Source organism: Chelmon rostratus, chromosome 3, assembly GCF_017976325.1.
Source record: "Chelmon rostratus isolate fCheRos1 chromosome 3, fCheRos1.pri, whole genome shotgun sequence".
Taxonomy (NCBI): Eukaryota; Metazoa; Chordata; class Actinopteri; order Chaetodontiformes; family Chaetodontidae; genus Chelmon; species Chelmon rostratus.
Genome location: NC_055660.1, coordinates 18,039,705 through 18,060,972, shown reverse-complemented (window position 1 = coordinate 18,060,972; position 21,268 = coordinate 18,039,705). Strand labels below are relative to the sequence as shown.

Genomic DNA, 21,268 nt, shown 5'->3' with positions numbered 1-21,268 from the left:
AGACCACTGAGCCTCCTGCAGAAGGTATTTAACCTGGGAGGGAGGGGGGCTGGCAGGGTGGGCTGGTGGCTGATGTGGGTAGCTACCAGTATTATACAGGGGGTTCCCCGGGTGCTGCTGCTGCAGAGCTGGGTTGTTGAGAAGGTTGTCGTTAAGGAGATCGCGGCCGGTGTCGTGGGAGTAAGGTCCTGATGGGAAGGGGCCAGCATGATTGGAGGTGGCAGCTAAAGAGGATGAAGGGTCGCCTGAGGCACGGTGCTGGGACTGGCGGTACTGGAGGAGACGAGATTGAGGAGGGGGCTGCATCTCAGCCGCTTCCCTGGGTTCATGTTCCTGTGGGGGCATCTCTCTCAAGAGGCCTGGGTACCTGGGAATAGAAAATGTATTACTTAATTCTTATTTATTAATTTATTTGTTTTTTTACAGTGGAAATTGGTATCATGTTTGTCAGCAGCAGCAAGGAAAAGAAAAGTATTCGGGAAGGATGATAACAAGGGTTAACAGGGAGCAACATACAATAATAGTTCTGGTGCAAATCCAATTTCAAGCAGTTATCAGAGATCCACTTTACACAAAATGTTTTACATTTATTTGGAATATTTCAATGTTCAAAATCAAAACTGTAACATTTCTTTACTATCAAGTTACAAGACCAGTAAAAATGACAAAATAATACAAACTAACCTATTGAAAGGTGGCCCAGTGGAGGCAGAAGTGACAACCTCATCCTCCATATTGGCACTGAAGCCCCAACTGGCCGCTCGGAGCAGCTGATGGGGGAAGCGAGCCATGCCGGGTTGAGCAAGGTGGGCGAGCTGTTGCGGCAGAGGGAAGGCGACACTGCCCTGGAGAAAAGGGCCTGCTGCCTCCCCCCACTGGCCCAGCCTGGCTGCCTGCTGCTGCTGCTGGCTCAGGGCCTCTAGAGCCAGGGAACCCTGGAGGTCTGAAAGGGCAACCATGTGATTACTTTCACAGTCACTGGTGCTGTCCTCATGACTTGGTGTGCTAAGGTTCTGTTACACTGCAGCTTGTAAAGACCCCCCTTTCATTGATACAACACTGGAGAACAAGATTAGTTGTCACAATCAAAAATGTAAAGGTCTACAAGTTGTACATTACTCATTATCATTATTTTTCTTCCCAAAAAGAAAGTAAGCATGAAAATGTGTGGACGAAATTCAGGTGTCTGGGAGGAGCAGAGCACCTCTGATGGCTGGAGCTGGATTCTCTGAGAGTCTCGTTACAATGCAGAGGTACACAGGGCTAAAGAGGATCTTATTAGAAAGTGAGGAGTTGCGGGTCAGTGAGTCAGGTTGTGTCAATGAGTGACAGGAAGTCTCCTGGTGAGACCAAACTATGCTGCGAATAGTCTGATATCCTGCTGAGCTTGAGGAAAGAGAGCTTTCCCTGAATGCATGCACACCTTGTTCAGGAGCACATGTAGAACAAGTGCCGAGGGATGCTGTGGGACATTGAAAGAAGATGCAGCCCTCTGTTCATTCCATTGCTCTCATTAGAACAAGAGAACAACCCCAGCATCAAATATGGACATGTAAAGCAATACTTGCATCAACTACGAACTCTTAATTGTGTGAAATGTATGAGAAATATGCATATGTGTTGTGGTGTTTGTGTTGGCCAGTCAGGAGCTGTTAGACATATAGAACTGGTATGCACATTGAATTCTTTAATGCAAATTCTTAAAAGCTTATAGGCGAAGATGTTAAGGAGCACCTTTGTTAATGTTTCATTCAGAACATTAACTCAAAATGCCCAAATCCTGTTGCAATTTATTTCAATATGAAGACAGTTCATCATTATTTCAATTCAGCTTTTGGCTAACTAGCATTTATTGCAAATTCTGAGATAATTAAAAGCAAAACAAAGAAAAACGAAAAAAGGCACCCTAATCTATTGTGGTGACTGATTATGGCCTTTTAAGTTAATGTGAAGTTCTATCCAATTTACTAACATCCTTGTCACAGAAAATAAATTATTTCACTGGGGAAGAAAACACTGTCTTTATTCCCATAGATCAATTACCAACAGTGCTTCTGGATTAAGATTGGGTGGAAGGCAGGCACTGATTAGCCTCCCTCCCTGAAAACGAAGGTTATTGGCTAAATAAGTCAGATTAGCAGGATCTGAATGCATTTTTCAATACTTTGTGGAAGTCTAGACTAAACAGCAACAAGCAAGTAAAGAAAAAAACTTATACAACAACCAGCATGAGAGCTTTGGCATCTTCTTTGGTTTTCTTTGGTCTAATACAATTAATGCTGAAATTTCATCTGATTTATCAATATAGAAGAAATTTGTAAAAACACCAGACAAATCATTGTCTCACATTCTAGTTTTAAGGATGTTCAGACAATTTCTCTTCGTGTAACAAAGGGAAGAAATATGATATGAATATATGAATACTACACTCACCCAGACTGTCTCCCAGGCTTCCATCCTGTCCGTCCTCCCCGAAGCTGTTGACCCTGTTATGCTGAGACAGGCCTGCGTGGTGCCCCGCTGGATGGCCCATTGGAGTCCGAATGGAGCTACTCATCTCCTCCACCCCTCCAGACTCTGGCCCATCCAAAGTGGGAGACTGGACAGCCCTGTGAGTGGGTATGGGTCCACTAAAGAAGGAAGCATTGTGGCTACCACCACTGTAGGCAGGGCTGAGCTGTTGCTGCTGCTGTTGACTCTGTTGGGCCATCCCTGGGTGTTGAGGCTGGCTGACTCGATAAGGAAGCCTGGACACTGGGTACTGCGGGGGGAAGGCTCTTCCACTGGCAGGATGTGGAGGAAAAGCTGGGTTGGGTGGTGCCAGGTGGTAGTTGAGGGGTCTCTGGCCGCCCGAGGGATCTTTTCGATGCAGCAGCGCATTGGGAAAACCAACAAGCCCGTCTGACTGTGAGTCTAGACTTCGACTTTGCCCTGTGTCTAAATCTCCCTGGATCAAAAAATAAAAAACAATTTAAACACCGTAAGCAAAGATTTATGAGTTTACATTAATGTCTAAACTTACATTACATTAATGTCTAAACTTGCCTGTTTTTCCTTCATGTCTGCAGTTTTCCTCTCTGGTGTCTGAAGACGGCTCTGTTCTGACTTTGGACATCCTTCTAATTTACCTAAGAAGAAGTAAAACCAAAAACAAACTTATTACCACATGCCTGGCTGTTCTATACAGTAAATTCTTTCCATTTGATGCCATAGAATTTCAGTAATTTGTGTTTTTGGGTGTTTACTTGATATAGTAATTAAAATCAAGGCACACCATTTCTGATGGGGTCTGCCTGTAGCTCCTTGTCAGGGCTGGGCTGGCCCATTCCTAGAGGAGAGGGGTGGGCCACCCCACTGTAAGGGATGGGGGATCCTCGATTCTGGGCCTGCAACAGATTGAAGTTGTAGGCCATGGCTGCCGGGTGGCTCATGATGCGAGGGTCCACAGCAAAGCGATTCTGGTAACCTGGCCAAGGCAACTGGGGAAAATAAAAACATTGATTAACAGATTATCAATCAATACGCTGTGACACAGGATAGGGAGGTAAACACACACTGTGAGTTATTGACAGCACATTAATAATAATGATTATAAACAGTAACATATGAATAACAAATACCTAAGAAGAGGAGCTATTAAAATATTTAGAGTGTCTGGTGAGCGCAATGAGGTGATATGTTGTACACTGCTACTTGTCTTACACAGTACACTAGCTGACCATTGTACAGCATATAAAAAAATTAGGTAGGATTTTTGACTAAATGAGCACATATTTTCTACACACACATACATAATCTTGACCTTATTCCAAAAGAACAATTTGACAGAATCCTTTGTAGCAATAAATGCACAGGTTTAGATACTGTATGTCAGTTTGTTACCAGAAGCAGGAAACTTACAGGCAGGGGCATGGACATGACCATGTTTCCACCATACACGGCTGGAACGTAGAGGATACTGGCGCCTGTGTGAGGATCTATCCTCTGGACAGGACTGGGTGACTTGCCCATGCCAGCTGGTGTGCCACCCAAGGGTGGTGTGAAAGCCCGGATAGGGTTTCCCATCAGCATGGCTGGATTGGGTTGGACTGCGATGAGAGAAGGTGGCAAGGTAATGCAAGTAAATGTAAATGGATCTTAACCTTAAAGTGGTGACTCATTGATAGCAGGCAACACACAAGCCTAAAGCATATCTAATTATTCAGAGCTGGGAAAATGTTAGATCCCACACTGTATGATTCTGAAAGAGAGGAGGGCAAAATATAAATAGGTGATGGCCAACCTGTATGAATCTTGATGTGGAGGGTAGAAAGAATTGAACTGCACAGATTTCATTAGATTTGTTTCAGTTCCATTTTATGTAGCTGGCGGACAATCTGCAGTGGTAAGCAGCTGATTGTCTTCCCCTAGCAAATGTCATATTAACAGCTCCTTGCTGTGTTGTTCAAGGCTACATCACTCTGATGGCTTCAATAGCCTCAGGCCTTCATGCATCCATCTGGGCCGCTGCATTAGACTGGCTCACATCAAGCTGTTGAGACGTGTGCTTGTTTGTCGGCAGAAACAATGGAAACTTCCATTTCAACTGTTTTAGAATACTAGGACACTGATTTTTTGAAGCAGAGTGATCAATGGTGATCTGGTCAATGTCTAAAAGTTTTGATTGCATTTCATTTCTTTCCTTTACCTGCAGTGCAGGAGAAATTTGTAATTTATAAATGCACAGCTTGCACAGTTTTGTTACTCTGTTTCTTATTTCCTATTTCCTTTCCTTCCTTTGCCCTTTTCACTGAAATCCATGCAAGTGAACATTGTCAGCAAGCCTAAATGAGCTATAATATATAAAATCAAAAGGTCCCATGAAAGAGCTTTTGATTGTAATTTTCCATGGTTCTACCCCTGCATAAGCCCAGAGTGCAGGATGAGTTACTGACAAATAAATCAAAGTAAGGGAAGAAGTCTGAAAAGGCATTTTTCATAATATGAATCCCTTTAATATTTATACAATCAACAAGTGTGAACATGGACAGTGGGGTACACTTACCATATCCTTCAGGTGGAAGGTGCTCTGTGTGGTTTGCATGTTTCCCCTGTAAGACAAAACAATCATTAGAAAGTCAGCGAATGGTCAAGTGCAGGATAAATACATAAGTCTGTTGACTGCAAAGCCACATACAGCAGTTGCAGTATGGTCCTAACTGTCTGTCAAAACATCTGTCAAAACAGTTATAGCAACATCACATTATCAGTGATGGGGGGCGACAGGAGCAGAGCACAGCTTAATGCAGCCATAATATCAATGCGTGATGCAGAAGTCTCCGCGCTTAAAGAACTGGCTGCAGTGAAGCTTGTGGTTTTGTTGCAGGGAGGCAGTCTGTATTTGCACTCACGAAAATCAAATGTATCAATTTTGGAGAAACACACTTCTGCACTCAGCTTATGTTTTCCAAAAACAGCCATACCACTGCCACTGAGAAACCTATTCACTATTAACAAACACTAGTTAATGCTGGACCAACTTTGAAGCTGCATTTCTGGTTTTCATGCTATGAAAAAATCAACGTGTCTGCCAAGAAAGATATATTCTTTCCACTGCTAGACGATAAAAACCTTGCTAATCTTTCTCCATCAGAGAGAATCTCTGTCTCCCGGGGGTTTCACAATACAGCTCCATCTACTCTATGTGTACATGGAGAGTTTGACCTAAATCCTGTCAATGTTAATGTGTCAGTGTTGACATACATGTATGAATCTAAGTACACATAAGCGCACACTTGTGCGTGTGCACACACGAACCCATACAGTGCATACAGACACTGGGCTCACAAGATCTCCCTGGACATGAGTTTATGTGGACCCTAGCTGGTGTATTATTAAACATTACAGGCCAACATACACAACAATCTACTTTGAGCTCTTTCAGTGGCTGGCTTTGTAGCACGCAGCCTTTCCCGGCTGATTGTGGATAGACAGATAGTCCTTCCCTGGAGGAGGCAGAAATAAAATAAGTCATGCATTTCATGTAATCCACTATGTTGCAACACTGATATCAAATAAAGCTGGTATTATTTGTAGGAACCCTATATTCAGTCATATTACTTGGAAAATTCCACTGAATTATTATTGAGTTCATACACTACACTTGTCTTTTCATGATTGAGGCTACTACTACTTATGAACAAAGGATGGAAAACAATTAATTTGAACAACCAATTAATTGATTAATACTTTTGTCAACCCTCTACAAACCCAGACAGAACAACAAGAAAATTAGGGTAAAGGTCATTTGTTGAGCAAAATGAGACCAAGTCTGCAAATTACACATTCAGAGACAAGGCTGTGAATGCAGTAATTCCAGTATTAGATAAGTGCATATTCTGAAAGACAGCCTTACTATGCTGATCCCTTTCTATACGACAGAGCCCACGTACCAACAACACGCTAAGTTCAGTAAAAAAAAAAAAGTTAAATTTGTCAGGGCCTCCTTTCCTGACAACCTCACATGCAGCAAAGCCAATATTTACAGGTCTTAAAGTTATACTTGCGAGGCAGCATGTCCTCCAGCTTGACCTGAGGAGCAGCCAAACTACGTCATAAACAACATGAGATGTCAAGTATTGTGGTTCTACATGTAAAAAGGTTTAATTTACCTTTAGCAACCAAATATAAAACTGCCAAGTGTAAAAGTCTGTCTCTGCAGAAAACAGTGATTCTGCATTAATTACACTAAACATGCAATGTAGTGTTTAGTGGAGTAGGATCCCCTTCTTGAAACTGCCTGAGGTCAGAGATATTGTCGCAGATGCAGCTTCGCCTTGCTGCTATTTTAAGGCATAACATTAACTGAGCAATGCCAGACACACCAGACTGAAAATGGTGCCCACAGTCTAGAACTGTGGTTATTTGATCTAGTCATAGATACGCTGCTGCAAAATCATCCTATAAAAATTGAGTTGAATAGTGGCAAAGACCACCAAGGATGTTGTTTTTGGTCTCATGTGATCAGTTTTCTCAAACAGCAGGGGGTCTACTGAGAGTGAAAAGCACTGCTTACTGGGTCTTAAAAATACCAGATGTCTGCTGGCTGTTGCACAAGGGTTGGTTGATGAAATTACGCGTTATTTACACTAACCTTTATTTTTTCAGCTAAGCTAACAAACCAAAAATAAGAGAAAATGACTCTAGTTTCTATGTGTATAATCCTTTGGGTGTCAAAATGCAGCAGTAATAGTTTGGTTCTTAATGGCACACTTGATCTGCCAGTGATGTGTTGATGTGCTGATTGTAGGTTGTTGAAGAGAAAAATAGGGATACAGGAAAGATTATAATGGAGAAACACACACTCAAGAATATCTGCTAAGTCGATACACCTCAAGTATTAGATCTGATTTACAAATAATGTCATATTAAGAAAAGAAGCAATAATTGCTTTTTAAAAAAGTGGCAACAGACTTGTTAATCATATTTCCTCAATTAAAATGCCACAAACTGTTCCGAAGCTCAAACTACAAAAACCTTCTTAACGTGAGTTTTACCCCAAGTGTCATAGTTTTGCATACATTCCCCAAAACACCATCTGTGTCAGAAAGCAGCTCGTCACAATATGAAGTCCACTGAAGCACATATTTCTGCCTAAACGGAAGCCCAACGATGAACATAATGCAAGCTTTCGGTTTAAATGAATGTGCTTTACAAGTAATTGCAAATACAAAACATGTGCAGTCTTGTCTGACTATTTTAATGTTTTGATTGTTAATCACACTGGATCATAGTGGATTAAGATTAATGCACTGTGGAAAAAAGGACAAAATCTACACATACTGATTCTTCTGTGCTCACAGTAAATGCTGTGAAAGACTATAGTAACTTGAGACAACTGAGCCTGATTATTTGGATTATTTGCGCACTAAAGTAAAAACATTCAACCCGTCATCACAGCTTTTATTGGAAGCTGTGGTGAGACACTTTTTATAGTTTAGGAATCAGTCTATTATCAAATGACATTTGAATGGATTACTTTGGCGGCATACCACAGTGTGCATCAGCCATGTACGGAGACATTAAGAATGGTCTGACCTTTAAATTAGCAACATGCTGTATATGCTGAAGGAAAGCATATATTACATACTGCATACTGGCAGCATAGTGTGAGGTGTGTGTGTGTGTGTGTGTGTGTGTGTGTGTGTGTGTGTGTGTGTGTGTGTGTGTGTGCGTGCGCAGGGGAGGGGGCGAGAGCAAGACAGAGAGACAGAAAGAGAGAGAAAGTGTGTGTACGTCTCTAAAGCCAGTTGATGGTGCGGAGCTGTGGCTCATTAAGCTCAGTGGGTGACGGCAGCAGGTTGGCAGCTGCAGTGACTTCGTTAACCTTTACCTCAGGGCAGACACACGAGGACAGACACACACACACAAATAGGCCGAGCAGGACAATCAAATAGCGCAGCCTTATACCAAACCTGTGATGCTAATTTGCTATCCGTTTTTTCTTGGTCTGAAATAAATGACCATAAAGTAATTTCCTGTTTCATTTAATAATTTGTGCTCGCTTGTGCAAGTTTTTATCATTGTTCCTCTATAAAAACAGGAAGCACTCAATTCATTTCTGATTATTTGTTTACTATTTCCACAAACTAATCATGGTTACCTAGCATATTACATTACCACAGAAAATCCAACAACACTTCAGCATTTCAAAACACCCTCTACTGCACGTCTTTCTTTCATGTCTGCCTCCCCACTCTGTCTCCCTGCTCTCTCTCTGTTATTCTCTCTATAGATGTGCTACTCCACATTGTTATTTTCAGTATTTACAGAAGAAAAATAGCAGACGCATATCTAGTAATGCCATTGTTTGACAGAATATATTTAGATCAGCCTTTCTTGCATCTTTTTCCTTAATTTCTTCAGTTTAGTGTCAGGATTTTTAATGTCATACTGAAAATGCCACTGTGCTTTGATTGATCAGAAACGCCTTACTTTAGGGGGTGACTGCTGCTGCTGCTGCTGTTGCTGCGGACCCTGCTTGTTGGTGGGAGGCTGTGCGTGCTGAGGATGTGGATGATGGTGGGGATGGAGGGCCTGTGAAGAAGAATGGTGCCCTTGCAGGGGTCGGAGGGCGCGGGGGATGAACTCTGGGGCCAGTGGGTTTAGGACATAGGTCTTCTTGAGTTCCAGGGCCTCCAGCTGAGCCTTGATCTGCTCAAAGGTGATGCCATGTAGGCTCGAGTTTTCATGGCAGATGGAAACAAAATGCTCCCAGAATTTTCTGAAAAGGGGCAAAAAAGAAGAAACAACAAATGGTGAGATGTTTTACCTCTAGTCTCACTTATCTCTCCATGTTATGAAGGAGTGTTTCATGGATCATCTTGTTGATTTGTTCTGGCTGGCAGGGTAACAATTTATTCTTTGGGGTCTGAATATAAAAAATCATGTCCGTTTAAAACAAACGAAGAAAAAGCATTAGTAAAGAGAAAAGAGGGGATGAAGCACACTAAAGGGAAAGGACATTACAGCTAAGAGGCAAAACAGGAGCAGTAGGAATACAAGAATAAAAAGAGCATAGACCACAACAATAATGTGTCATCAGACTGTTTAAAAAAGTGGTCTCATACAATCACAAGAACAACCAAATAACTCATCATTACACATGTGAAAATTCAAAATGATGGAAACTCATGTTAAAAAGAATTACTTATTTTTTGCTTCGACGTCATATTGGTCTGCATACAGGAGTATTTGTACAAGACAACTACGATGACAACCCACAATATCAGTGTGCTAACATTTACAGTGTGTGACATGTAAATCATTAACATATGGAGGTACAACAGGTCTTTTTCTGTTTCAACATATTAGCAAGTAGCAACTGCAGCTCATCGCATAACCAGTTCTCTTTGTAAAACTGAACTACGACACAGAGATGAGTAGGAGTGAATCCTTAACTTATAACTTAACTCACCTAAGCGACACCCTATAGACTGTGTCTTAACACTTCCTGCAGCTGCCTCACTGACAAAGCTCTTTCATTCCTGGGAGGAGGTTCAATGTTGGTCAAACACGGCGCCTACTTTGGACACATCACTTCAATTGCTCTTCCTCTGCAGGCCAACATTTACACAACAGCAAAAGACCTGACATGCCACGACAAGTTGCACAGGCAAAAAAGACAGATGCTACAGAGATGCAAGGTGGAGAAGGGGGTCTCATTCTAAATGGGGGGGTGGCAGCCAGTAGTGTTTGAAGTTTTGTGCTCCTTTTGGGTGCACTGTCACTTTGCATTAACATCTGCAATGTTACAGAAGGCTTTATTTAAAAGAGGCTGTATTTACCTGCAGCGCCCAACAGAGCACAGTGCTATGGGGTCTCCTACAACTGCAACCAGGGACTGGGCTCTGGTGATGGCTGTGTTGAGCAGCTTGTAGTTGGAGAGGAATCCATAGTCGAGGTCCTCAGTCGAGTCCTCAACTAGTTGCTCTTTACGCTTGATGGCTGTCTGCTTGTGCTTGCAGGTATGCCGCGTCCGCACCGTGCTGAGGAACAGCACCCGGAATTGTTTGCCTGCAAACAATTTTCATTATGAAGTTCCTAAATACTCTGAGCAGTCACATACAATTGAGACATATCATAAAAATAAGCATCTTAGAAACTTTCTGTTTAACTTCTCTATTTTAGAGCTTTGGAAACACATGGAAGATAACGGTTATGGTTTTGAAGCATGTATCTTCCTTAATAAGAGTTAAGCAAAAAAACATATTGCAATGAACGAAAAGTAAACTTTGTTTCTCCCTTAGCTTTAATGACATTTCATAGCAGTGGAAACTCTGGAAAATTAATTGTATGCTGTTTCCCTAAGCTAATGTGTTGATACAAATAAAGGGGAGAGTCAAATCACTGGAACCGACTAAATAGAAAAAAAAGGGGATCTAGCAATAATTATAAGAATCTTCTTATGACTCAAGAGGCTGCTGACCGAACACATAAACAAAAATAATCTAAACAGAGTGCAGTTTTCCTGTGTGTGTGTGAGCGCTGGCATGCCTGCCACACATTTCATGTGTGATTAATAAGGACGTTAATGACCTGTAGAGAGCAGCTAAATATAATACAAGTGGGACATGCATGAGAGTGGAGCAGAGGAGAGACTGGGTGAAGAAACCATGACACATATTTTCTATTCTCTGATATGAGGATGATAACTAACTGCAGTAGAAGATAGTAGGGATTTGTCATGAGCGTAATATAGCTCTCATTTTAAGCATCACTTTGACTGGAAATAGGCATTAATATTATTTCACACACATAAATGTGTGACACAAGCTTCATGGAGAGATGTTAACAAGACACTTGGGGATTAAAATGTTTGAATTTTTGCTTTCTTCCAATTTTCAAATTCGCTTCTTTGAAGAATTATGATAGAAACTATTAAATTAACAGAAAGAAAATATCTGTATTGATATACTAGTTCATATACACTGTTTTTTTTCTCACCTTGGACATTGAGCACCCTTTCTACGCTGACCTCATGCATTCTCTTCTTTCGGAGCTCAGCACGAATGCGGAACACCTGGTCAGCATATGGTGACACCACTCCGATGCTGCCCTCGTCTAGCTTGCCCCAGGCCACTGGCCACTTCTTGCGCAACTCCTCCACCCGCTCCACAATCTCAAATACCTGAGGAGATGGAGGAACACCATGAGAGAAAGAGGTGACGACAAGGCTCAAATCCATGCTCCCTTCACACCACCCCTACACAATCACACACACCTGACCTGAAAAGAACCGAGGGAAGTCGGGGAATGAGGGATATTTTCCAGCCAGGTAAAAAAAAAAACAAAAAAAACAGTGGGGGACAAAATATAAGAAGAGCAAAGAAGACCCTAAGTGCTGTGTGGCACTAAGGCATCAATGTCAACCCATAAAATAAAAAACTGTGGCTTTGATTAAAATGGATGTGTTGTGAAACCGCTGACAAAGGCGGCTTCCAATTTTTCCAGAAAAGCAAAGTATTCCACATCATTATGCACTGCTAAATGAAAAATAACATTTTTGGTTTAATGACCTTTAGAGTGAGGTAGATATTACTTATTAAAGCATTTGGTATTTTGCATCCTTATTGACGATTTGTCACATGAGCTTTTCAGTTCCAATTCCCGCCCAGAGCTTCCACTTACTGCCAGAAGCTTTGGACTGTCATGGGAATATTGTCTTCTCCTGGAAACTAAGCCCACTAAAGACACTTGCACAAGACAAACAAATGGACACGCTTTTTTTCCCTTCTCAATGCATTTTGATTTCAGAAGATTATGGTAATGGTGCGAATGGTTTAATATGGGTGCTGTATCAAAGACATGGGAGATAATTCATTTGGCATTGCTGACAGTTTGGGAGCAAACTCAAGAAGCATCCATGGTATAATTGGCTGGAGCATGTCATCAAAGGGTCGGGGGACAGACTCAGCCAATGACCACAACCAAGTGAGTCTACACAGGAACCAATCAACGGCTTGGACTGTCAGTGGATCATGGATCATGGGTGTCAACTGTAGCCCCTGATGGTCTCTATGGGTTTCATCTTCAATTATGATCATTATAATTATTAAGACAATGAGTGTTCCAATTTGTGGCGATGAGACAAAATAAACAGCGCTGTTTCAGATGATAATTCTGCTTTTGAGTTCAGGCAACCAAACTTAACTGAATGAAATTTTTATTTCATTAACCAAATCCGGATTTATTCAACCAGAATCTACAGCCAAACGACTCCACATAACTTGACATGTAAAAACCTTGAGGAAAATAATCTATTCTAAATTGTTCTATTGTCATTGTTGTAGATTGCCAATACTGACACTTTCACAGAGAGACGCAGCTGTGGTGATTTATGCACATATACACGTACAGAGGCAAGAGCAATGGAGACCAACTCCAATGCAGCCTGAGATGACAGCGTGTTTTCAGGTGGATTAAACAGGAAAAAAAAACTGACATCAGCTTCTCAACATGTGAGAAACAGAAGCTGCAACTTTCCTACATGGCAGCCCTGACTGACTCTGTCTGATGATGAAGTGTTAGTTTTAGTTGTAAAATATTTTCTTATCAGAATGCGAGCACGCTCATGAAGCTCATTTACCTCACAGTACAAAGAGTGAAGCTTTTGTTCATTTCAGATTAGATGTAGTGCACGAGTCTCCATCAATTAATTGAACCAAACTGAATCAATATGTGGGAGTAGTTCACACTGATTAACTTAACATTCATCCTGTTTTAAAGCTTTGATAGGTGTCCCCTTCCCAGAGGGAGGGAGCAGAGCATTGTGTATTGTAGTTTACTTCTGAATGTGAACCATGTATTTAGCAAATCACTGGCAAATTATCAAAGTGGAATGTGTTTTTTTTTTCTTTGAAATAAAATTCCTAAAAACATTACCTCCAAGGCAAATGACTGGAAAATGCTGTATTAAAGCGCAGGTGCTTAACTAATTCAAAGGTCCCATATTATGCTCATTTTCAGGTTCAAACTTGTATTTTGATTGTCTACTAGAAAATGACTGCATGCTTTTTATTTTTCTCATACACTCCATCGCTGCAGCACCTCTCTTCACCCCCTTCTGCAATATCCTTCAGATCCATACCTCAGCATTGTTGTAGTAGGCAGTGCTATTCTTCTCCTGCACATCTTCTCCTCTGGCTGTGAAGAAGGTCAGAGGGTAGAAGTCCTTGTGGGAGGGCTGCTTCCCACTTGCCATTAACTTCCCATCATAAAATAATTCTGATGTGTAGCTGTAGAAAGAGGAGAGGACGAAGGGGTAGGAGAAAGGGAAGCAGAAAAAGAAAAGCAAAAAGAGGGGGATATGAGAAAGGAGTATGTGCAGGATATTTATCTGTAATGACTGATAATTTAAGCCAAGAAGAACTGATGGAGATTGTGGGTTGGGGCAATTCTGTCTTGTACATAATTTTATACACATTTCCTGTAATATAACCTGGCATCACTGAGATTTTGAGAAAGCTTGGAATACTGACCAAAGGTTGAAGTGAACAGCACTTGTTCACAAAAAATGAGTTTGCAATAACAAACTTATTAAAAGATCAGTGGTTTTGAAGAGATAATGTGCTAACCATTATAACTCAAAATCCAAATAGAAATTGATCTTCTTTAAATAAAAAACCTGAATACTTTGTTTTTCTTTTCCTGCATTACAATGCAGTTTGGCCTGGCAACGCATTGCACTGACTTACCAAACACAGTAGGTGCACCTAGACCCATTTGAAAAGGTAGGTAACAACTTGAAAGCATGCACCGTGCAGAACTGTGCTAAAGTAAACTCACAAGTATTGAGATGCAGGACATTCTCTGCCACTGTGGACAGCATGAAGAGTATAAACCTTCCTTCATGTCTGCTGAGCATTCAAAGTAGAGTTCACCTGACCCGTAGGGATACATCTAAACCCACACAGCTCCCCGTGTCGTTTTGTCAGAGCTATTGTCAGCTCAAACATCGCTTAATGACCCCACTTTCCTCTCTGGACAACCCAAGTCTGCCAGTTCTTCACCTCTGTTTCCCCCTTTCTTCCTGACTCTTTCCTCCCACCCCCTCTTCTCCCTCTCATCTCATCTTTTCCTCCACCTTTTCAGCCTCTCCTCCCACAGTTTTGACACAGGGCAGTGTTGAGGGTTTACACCTACTTGATGATAGCTTCGTGGGAGCGGTAGTTCTCGCACAGGAGGATGCGACAAGGGTATTCAGGGGGGTAGTGCTCATACAGCCGGTCCAGCAGTGACACATGCAGGTTACGCTCCCTCGCGAACTCGCTGTACACAAATGGACTCAGCTGCAAATCGAGGGACACGGAATGGATATGGGGGGGAGGGAGACATGGAGAGTAAAGTCAGTTTCAAAACATGACAAAGGTTCTTTTACCATTCTCATCATCACTTTTTTTCCTGTATTCAACTTTAAATTTCAGCTGTTTGTAAGTTTTTCAATTTGCACCAAACACTGCATTCAGGTGATTTCATTCATTACTTTTTCACTTCTGGTTGAAGCTATGCTAAATCACATGAAATCACAGGCAGTACTTCAAGTCAGGTCTACAAGAATGTCATGTGCTTTCAAAAATCTCAAACCAAATTTCCCAAGCATGGCAGCTGCTTTGACATGATGGTAGAATACAACCACTTCTTTAACTTCTAATTCCCTGTTTAGTTTCAGTTTGGTTCCTCTGGTTCCATAGCTCATGGAACTGGTCAATAAGTTTGGTAGGATACTCCAAATGCCTGGTTGCTCTGACAAATATCCTTGTTTTAAAGAACTTCAGATGAACGAGCTGTTTCTCCCACTGTGACTTCCAACCTCTTCCAACCAGTGTGTGTGCCACTAAACAAACAGACCTACAGGTGCAGTGATTATAGTGGAATTTACTTGTAGTCATTTGGCAGCAGTTTGAGAACATGACAAACCTGAAAATGTTGCCAAGGCAGAATAATATTTGATTGCCTGATACCAAACCACAGAAAGTGAATAAATCAAGCATAAATCAGTAACTCCTCCAATACCTGCAACAGTCTAGACAATTTAAATGTGCATTTGTTTGTGACCAGGTTTGTGACCATCATCCCAATGTGCTTTGACTCAAATGATGTTACACATTTGCAAAACTGTGCACACCCACACACATTCGCCACAAACACACACAATGATACCATCTGTCTTTTCCCCCACAAGACAGATATTTATCTTAGGTCTGAATCTTAATTTAAGTGTGACAGTGAAAGAGGGTCAGCTAGCTTTAATGAGGCTCTGCTTGGTCAATAAGAAAGCAAACAATCAATAGATAGAGGCCTTAGAGTTCATTGACTATTTATCTAGCTATTCCAGACAGGAGAGAGTGAAGAGAAATATAAAAGGGCAACATCCTTCGTTGGACCACTTTCCTTCCACAGAGTGACCAAGCTGTTATAAAGGACATAAAGGTGGATGGAGAAAAGTGTGAGGCAAAGTGACAGAGAAAGAGACAGATGGATACACAGGTGGACATTGTGTTTTAAATCTGTTTTTCCTCACTCCAAGAAATAGCAGAGAGAGATCACGTAATTAAAGCAGCTGTAGCATGGTAAACTCCTGCCTCGTATTCATCCACAACTGGTAATCCGGTGCCTGTGTCTGATACCAGGAGAGGAGGAAATATGGTTTTAATTCCACGTCTTGGCTTGACTGATGTGAGTTAATATTTGTGTTATCTGTAGCTGAAGTGGTCTCCCGAACCACAGCTCGACAGTGGCTGCCGTCTGTTCTTTTGTATGTGAAGCAGGGAAGAGTGAAGTCTAATCCACAGCAAAGTGCAAATGGAGTTATTACTTCTACTTGATGTCACAGTGTTACATCCAAGTTCTCTCTTGATTTATTTTAGCACATAAGGATAAGTCTAGACAAATCTGAGAGAACGAACCCAAGACCTAAAATCTGCTTTTACATCATCTGGTTCACAAAATAAGGACAGAAATGCTGCATTTTTCACTGGAGGAACAAGGAGTTTCAAGAAAGTCTAAATTAATTCAAACGACCCATTTTGAACTGCCCTTGTTGGCTCTTTGTACTTACCTGCATATGGTCTCCAGCCAGCACGATGCGTGTGGTCTTGCTAGCTAGAGCAAAAGGCATGATGGTTTCACACTCCATGGCCTGGGCCGCTTCATCCAATAGGATATGAGTGAAGAACCCTGCCAAAACAGAAAGGACACCAACATCAGTTTACTTAACTGTACATCAAGTACATATATGTTCAATATGTACAGTTGCACTGCTCCAAAAAAAGCACTTGCACTTGAGTATCCTGTTAACAACAAACTGGGATTTTTTCCCCAAAGATCTCCTGAAGGATATTGCAAAAATGTACCAAAAAAAGCAGCTTAAGAAGCAACATAAATGGCAAACATTTAAGATCAACCTGTATTCAGCTAGAACATATTGCTATCCTTAGCCAATCCAAGGACATAACGACTGGCTGAATAAAGGGTAAAATATCTGTACTTTTTGAAATGTGAGGATATATAGCTTCATAATGTAGAACCACTATTCCAAAAAGTTGGGAAGCTGTGAAAAATGTAAATAAAAACTGTGAAAAATGTAAATATAAACAAACCAATGAACAAACCAAACAAATGAAGTCTGACTGATTGATCTGCAAGCAAACTGTTTACCAACAATGGTTTGTCATAGTAATTGCTGTTTGCTTGCTGTAAATGCAAGATGTGGAACAAACATAAATATCATTTGTGTGTTCTTTGCTGCTTGTATTTTATGTGTTGATGTGTATAACCCTCTCAGCTACAGTAGTGCTTTCGAGTTCTGTGAGGGAAATGTTAGGGAGCATGTTGGATTCAAAACTGTTACAGAGAACTAAGACAGAAGCTGTGTCACCTCTAATCTGTGTCATTCGATGTTGAGATATTGCAGTAACACAAACCTGAGAAGTCATTTCACAAGATTCTGCTTATATTTAACTTAAACAGTGCACATTATCATCTAGAAAAAACTGCAACGTTGAGTATGTGTCAAAATGACTCAAAATGTAATCAAAGCCAAGTAAACCTCGCTGAATCAGGCGATTCTTACAAATACCCACAGCTCCCAACATTTTTTCCAGTGTTACTTTGGCACATTAATGAACAAGAATTTTGCTCACCAGGAGCATAAAAACACTGTAACCATCACTAATGTGTCATCCACTCAGTCACTTTTTCCTCTCCTTCTCTTAAGCGAACCAAGGGCAGGGTTTTGTGAACATTTTGAAAGGGATTGAACAGTAGCCTAACCCTGACTTAAAAAGCTCAAACGACGCTCGGCAGTATGAAGGGAGGGGATGAAACGGCATAGCAAATGAGTGCTGGAGTAGGGAGCGGAGAGAGAGAGGCTGAATAACAACCAGCAAACAGCCTCTGAAGCCCAAACATCATTTCCACGGGAAAGTATATGTAGATATGAAATGTGACGGTTGAAAATAACAAAATAAACTCAGGGACTGACAAAAAGTAAACAAACAACAGAAACATGGGCTGTCAAGAAAGGAGGTGGAGCAGTTTGATTTGAGGCGACATTCACTCCTTAGTATCTGCCTTTGAACGAATGCCTGCAAAACATATTGATCCCCCCACAAATATAAAACCTTAAACCAGTGCTCTCTCTGAACTGTGTTCACCTCATTGAAGGATATACTAGCACTGTTCCTCCACTGTGGCACTGATAAATAGGCATAGAATTTGCTACAATTGCCCATGTTTCTGCATACGTTTGCAGAATGTGTATAACTGGATTCATCTATTAGAGCTTATGAAGTGACAAATGTCCTTACGGAGTTATAAAGTGACATAACAAACAAAAAGTGTATTCAGAGAAGCAATGCAAAGGTGGGAGGGAAACGTCTTTGGAAAATCTTGTACTAAAAACAGACTAAATATGCAATGAAGTGTTGTACTATTTGTTGGATGGTAAAGAAAGATTGCTAGATGTCGTAATAGGTCTCATTCCAAAGACGGGGTGTGATATGCTTAAAATCATGCACATGAGTAATCTCTGGATGATAGGCATATACTTAAAACTATGCACTCGAGTGATCTCTGAGTAGATTATACACAGGATGAATGAACATCCAAGCTGCAGTTATTCACCACGTTGACTTGATAGCAAGAAATGTTGGTGGAAACATCATTTCAAACAGTGCTGTTACAGCCTGCTTCGCGCTTTCCGAGTTTTATCATCACTGCATAAAATATTACTTGCCCAACAATGCGGCTGAAGGGAACTGAAGTCATATAGGTGTGCTGCCCCTTATAGCACATGGTTAATTATTGAGGCCAGGCACTTTTGTTGACTCCTCCTTTAAACTGTCGTCAACAGAAGCCCTTCTGCATCCTGCCTACTTTCTCTTTCAGGCCATTTGTAATGTACGTAGGTCATTATACATGGGAATGTTCCCCCAGGCAGGGAGGCAGAGAGCTAAGGAGGGAGGGAAAGAAGGAGGCAGAGATGGTGGCAGACATGAAGGAACATAAGGCTTAATGCTTCACATGGGACATACAGTGGCTGCTCACCTTGGGGAAACTCTCTCTAAACCAGAAGTCCAAATTACATTTCTGTCGCTGCTATCTGTCATTGGGCTAATAATGGGGGGGGGGGGCTGTTTAATAATAAATGGCAGTTCCTTCACCTCACACGCCCAGTCTCTCACATTCTCCCTTTCACAGTCTCTTTCTACCCTTTTTACACTGTAGAAGTGAAGTGACTGTAATCTGTGAGTGTGAAAGGTCAGCGCGGAGAGCTCTTCCCATAAAACAAGCTGTGTAACAATGAGGTTTGAAAGCTTTGCCAAACTCTAATTAACACATTCCCACAAAATATTTCTGCTCTGAGCAGTAATATAATGTTTAATCATGTTCTTGGATGTGTTCTGGCCCCTGAATTCAGATAGCAACATTCCCTTATTGACAGTACGAGGTGTTGTTTTGAATCTTTATCACCAGGCTGAAGCTTGCAGACAGATCAATATTCACCTCAGTCTCAGTACACATCTGCTAAAAAGTGAAAGGACACCATCATCTTTAAAGTGCTCATAACTCCAGTAGGTTATGCAGGGTCTGGAAGTGTAGGCTTTATTAGCTGGTACAGAATTGATTATGCAGATCATTTTAACAAGGATACACATTGATTGACATATTTCAATGTGTAATGTAAAAACACCCAGAAGGTTGCTCTGCTGTGTTGCATTGCCTATTTATTTAAACCTTTTTCAACAGATTGTACTCTTTTTATTTATTTTTTTTTCCACACAGTTCTATGGGTTTTCACCTGTTGAGGAGAGAAAAACAAAGACCAGCCGCACAAAAATAGAGACAAGCAGAGTGATGGCCACGCAGGTTCCACCATCCGTGTAGCAGCTTCAGTTGATTATAATGGCCGTGCACCGCATGATGCAGCAGGCGAGTCACGAGTCAGTTATTTTGGCCGGTATTCTTGCATTAGTCAGAAAACAGCTTTGTACAATGACGCGGCTCAAGTAGTAATGTTTAAAATCATTCTTTTTCAGGGGCTAACTGAAGACATCTGAGGGCGTATCTATAGGTGGTCCACCTAGCATGCATGTGTCTTAACATTAGAAGGCACCCACCGAAACAACATTTGTGGATCTAAAGACAGAGGAAAATTTACAAACCAAAGATGTCATAGATAACAGGTTGACCATGTTTTTGGGGGACTCTGTGTGTGTTTGGGGTGAGAGATTTGTTATTGCTACTTAGTAGACTCGCTGGCTCCCAATTGCCTCCTTTCCTGACGATTTTCATCACCGTTGAACACCGGGAGAGCTGCAGAGATGAAACGTGGGGAGGAGGGCTAATGATCTAGAGTACATTGGAAACAGGCAGATGGTGTTCCCAAGCAACAGACAAAGCCCCCTCTGCTGACACATTAGAGTCAGTTATTAGCCTCCAATGACAAACAGGTTTGTTTTCCATGTCTTTTACACAACTTCAATGAGTTCCAGACCATCCCTCTACATGGTGGGCTCCTGCCAACACAGGATATCAGAGCCACTGGGGATGACCAAACAACAGGAGAATGAATGCACTGAGCTGCATGCATATTGTAATCTTTTGGACATGGTGTTTTTCAGTTAACCTGATGCTCTCATGAAGTTTAGAAGATACAGCTGCACTTTAAAATGTTTAATCCATCTGCACCTGGCAAACCCTGCTGGACCTAAAACATTCTTAGATCTCCATGTATTATAAGGTTCCAAGCTGAATTGGAAAATATAATGAAAGCTGCTGAGCGTAATGACTGCTCACCACAAACATCACTAGGATTGAGATGACTTAAAATCTTGATTTACCGGGCTCCAAGTCAAGCTGGCAGAGGTATTGGGAGGTGCTGAGGGTGACCACCACCACGCGGTGCCTGAGGATGTCCTCCCTTGTGGGCATCTGGAAAGTGACCTGTGTGCCGGAGATGAGACAGTACTGCTGGACCACCGGGTGAACGGTCTTCACCCAGCGGTTCCTGAAGTATACCCTGGAGAGAGAGATGAAAGTGCATCATCAGGAGAGAGAAATACAACCCAGAGTGTGCGATGTTTGTCCCCTTTACATCTTTGTTTGGACATATAAATCTGCCCTGTGAATGAAATGAACAGTGAGCGCTAGTTTTGATCTACATGTTGTTTAATTCAATCCACAAGCTTATTGTGCGACTTGTTTGATGTGCCCAGCCTCCATGAAC

The 21,268-nt window shown here is 41.6% G+C and overlaps 1 protein-coding gene across 2 annotated transcripts in view; it reads right to left on the bottom strand.

Annotated features, from left to right (window-relative positions):
* Window positions 1–21,268, bottom strand: part of helz (helicase with zinc finger) — a 53,975-nt gene that overhangs the window by 6,071 nt on the left and 26,636 nt on the right. For both annotated transcript variants that reach the window (XM_041933159.1, XM_041933160.1), the window contains exons 18-31: window positions 20,883–21,061; window positions 16,598–16,716; window positions 14,683–14,828; window positions 13,628–13,775; window positions 11,485–11,668; window positions 10,326–10,554; window positions 8,974–9,262; window positions 5,045–5,090; window positions 3,901–4,088; window positions 3,275–3,479; window positions 3,046–3,128; window positions 2,434–2,947; window positions 685–943; window positions 1–367 (exon numbers count right to left, since the gene is read on the bottom strand). The exon at window positions 1–367 is cut by the window's left edge and continues 291 nt beyond it. In XM_041933159.1, the coding sequence (XP_041789093.1) occupies window positions 1–367; window positions 685–943; window positions 2,434–2,947; window positions 3,046–3,128; window positions 3,275–3,479; window positions 3,901–4,088; window positions 5,045–5,090; window positions 8,974–9,262; window positions 10,326–10,554; window positions 11,485–11,668; window positions 13,628–13,775; window positions 14,683–14,828; window positions 16,598–16,716; window positions 20,883–21,061 (2,956 nt within the window). The remainder of the gene's footprint in view (window positions 368–684; window positions 944–2,433; window positions 2,948–3,045; window positions 3,129–3,274; window positions 3,480–3,900; window positions 4,089–5,044; window positions 5,091–8,973; window positions 9,263–10,325; window positions 10,555–11,484; window positions 11,669–13,627; window positions 13,776–14,682; window positions 14,829–16,597; window positions 16,717–20,882; window positions 21,062–21,268) is intronic.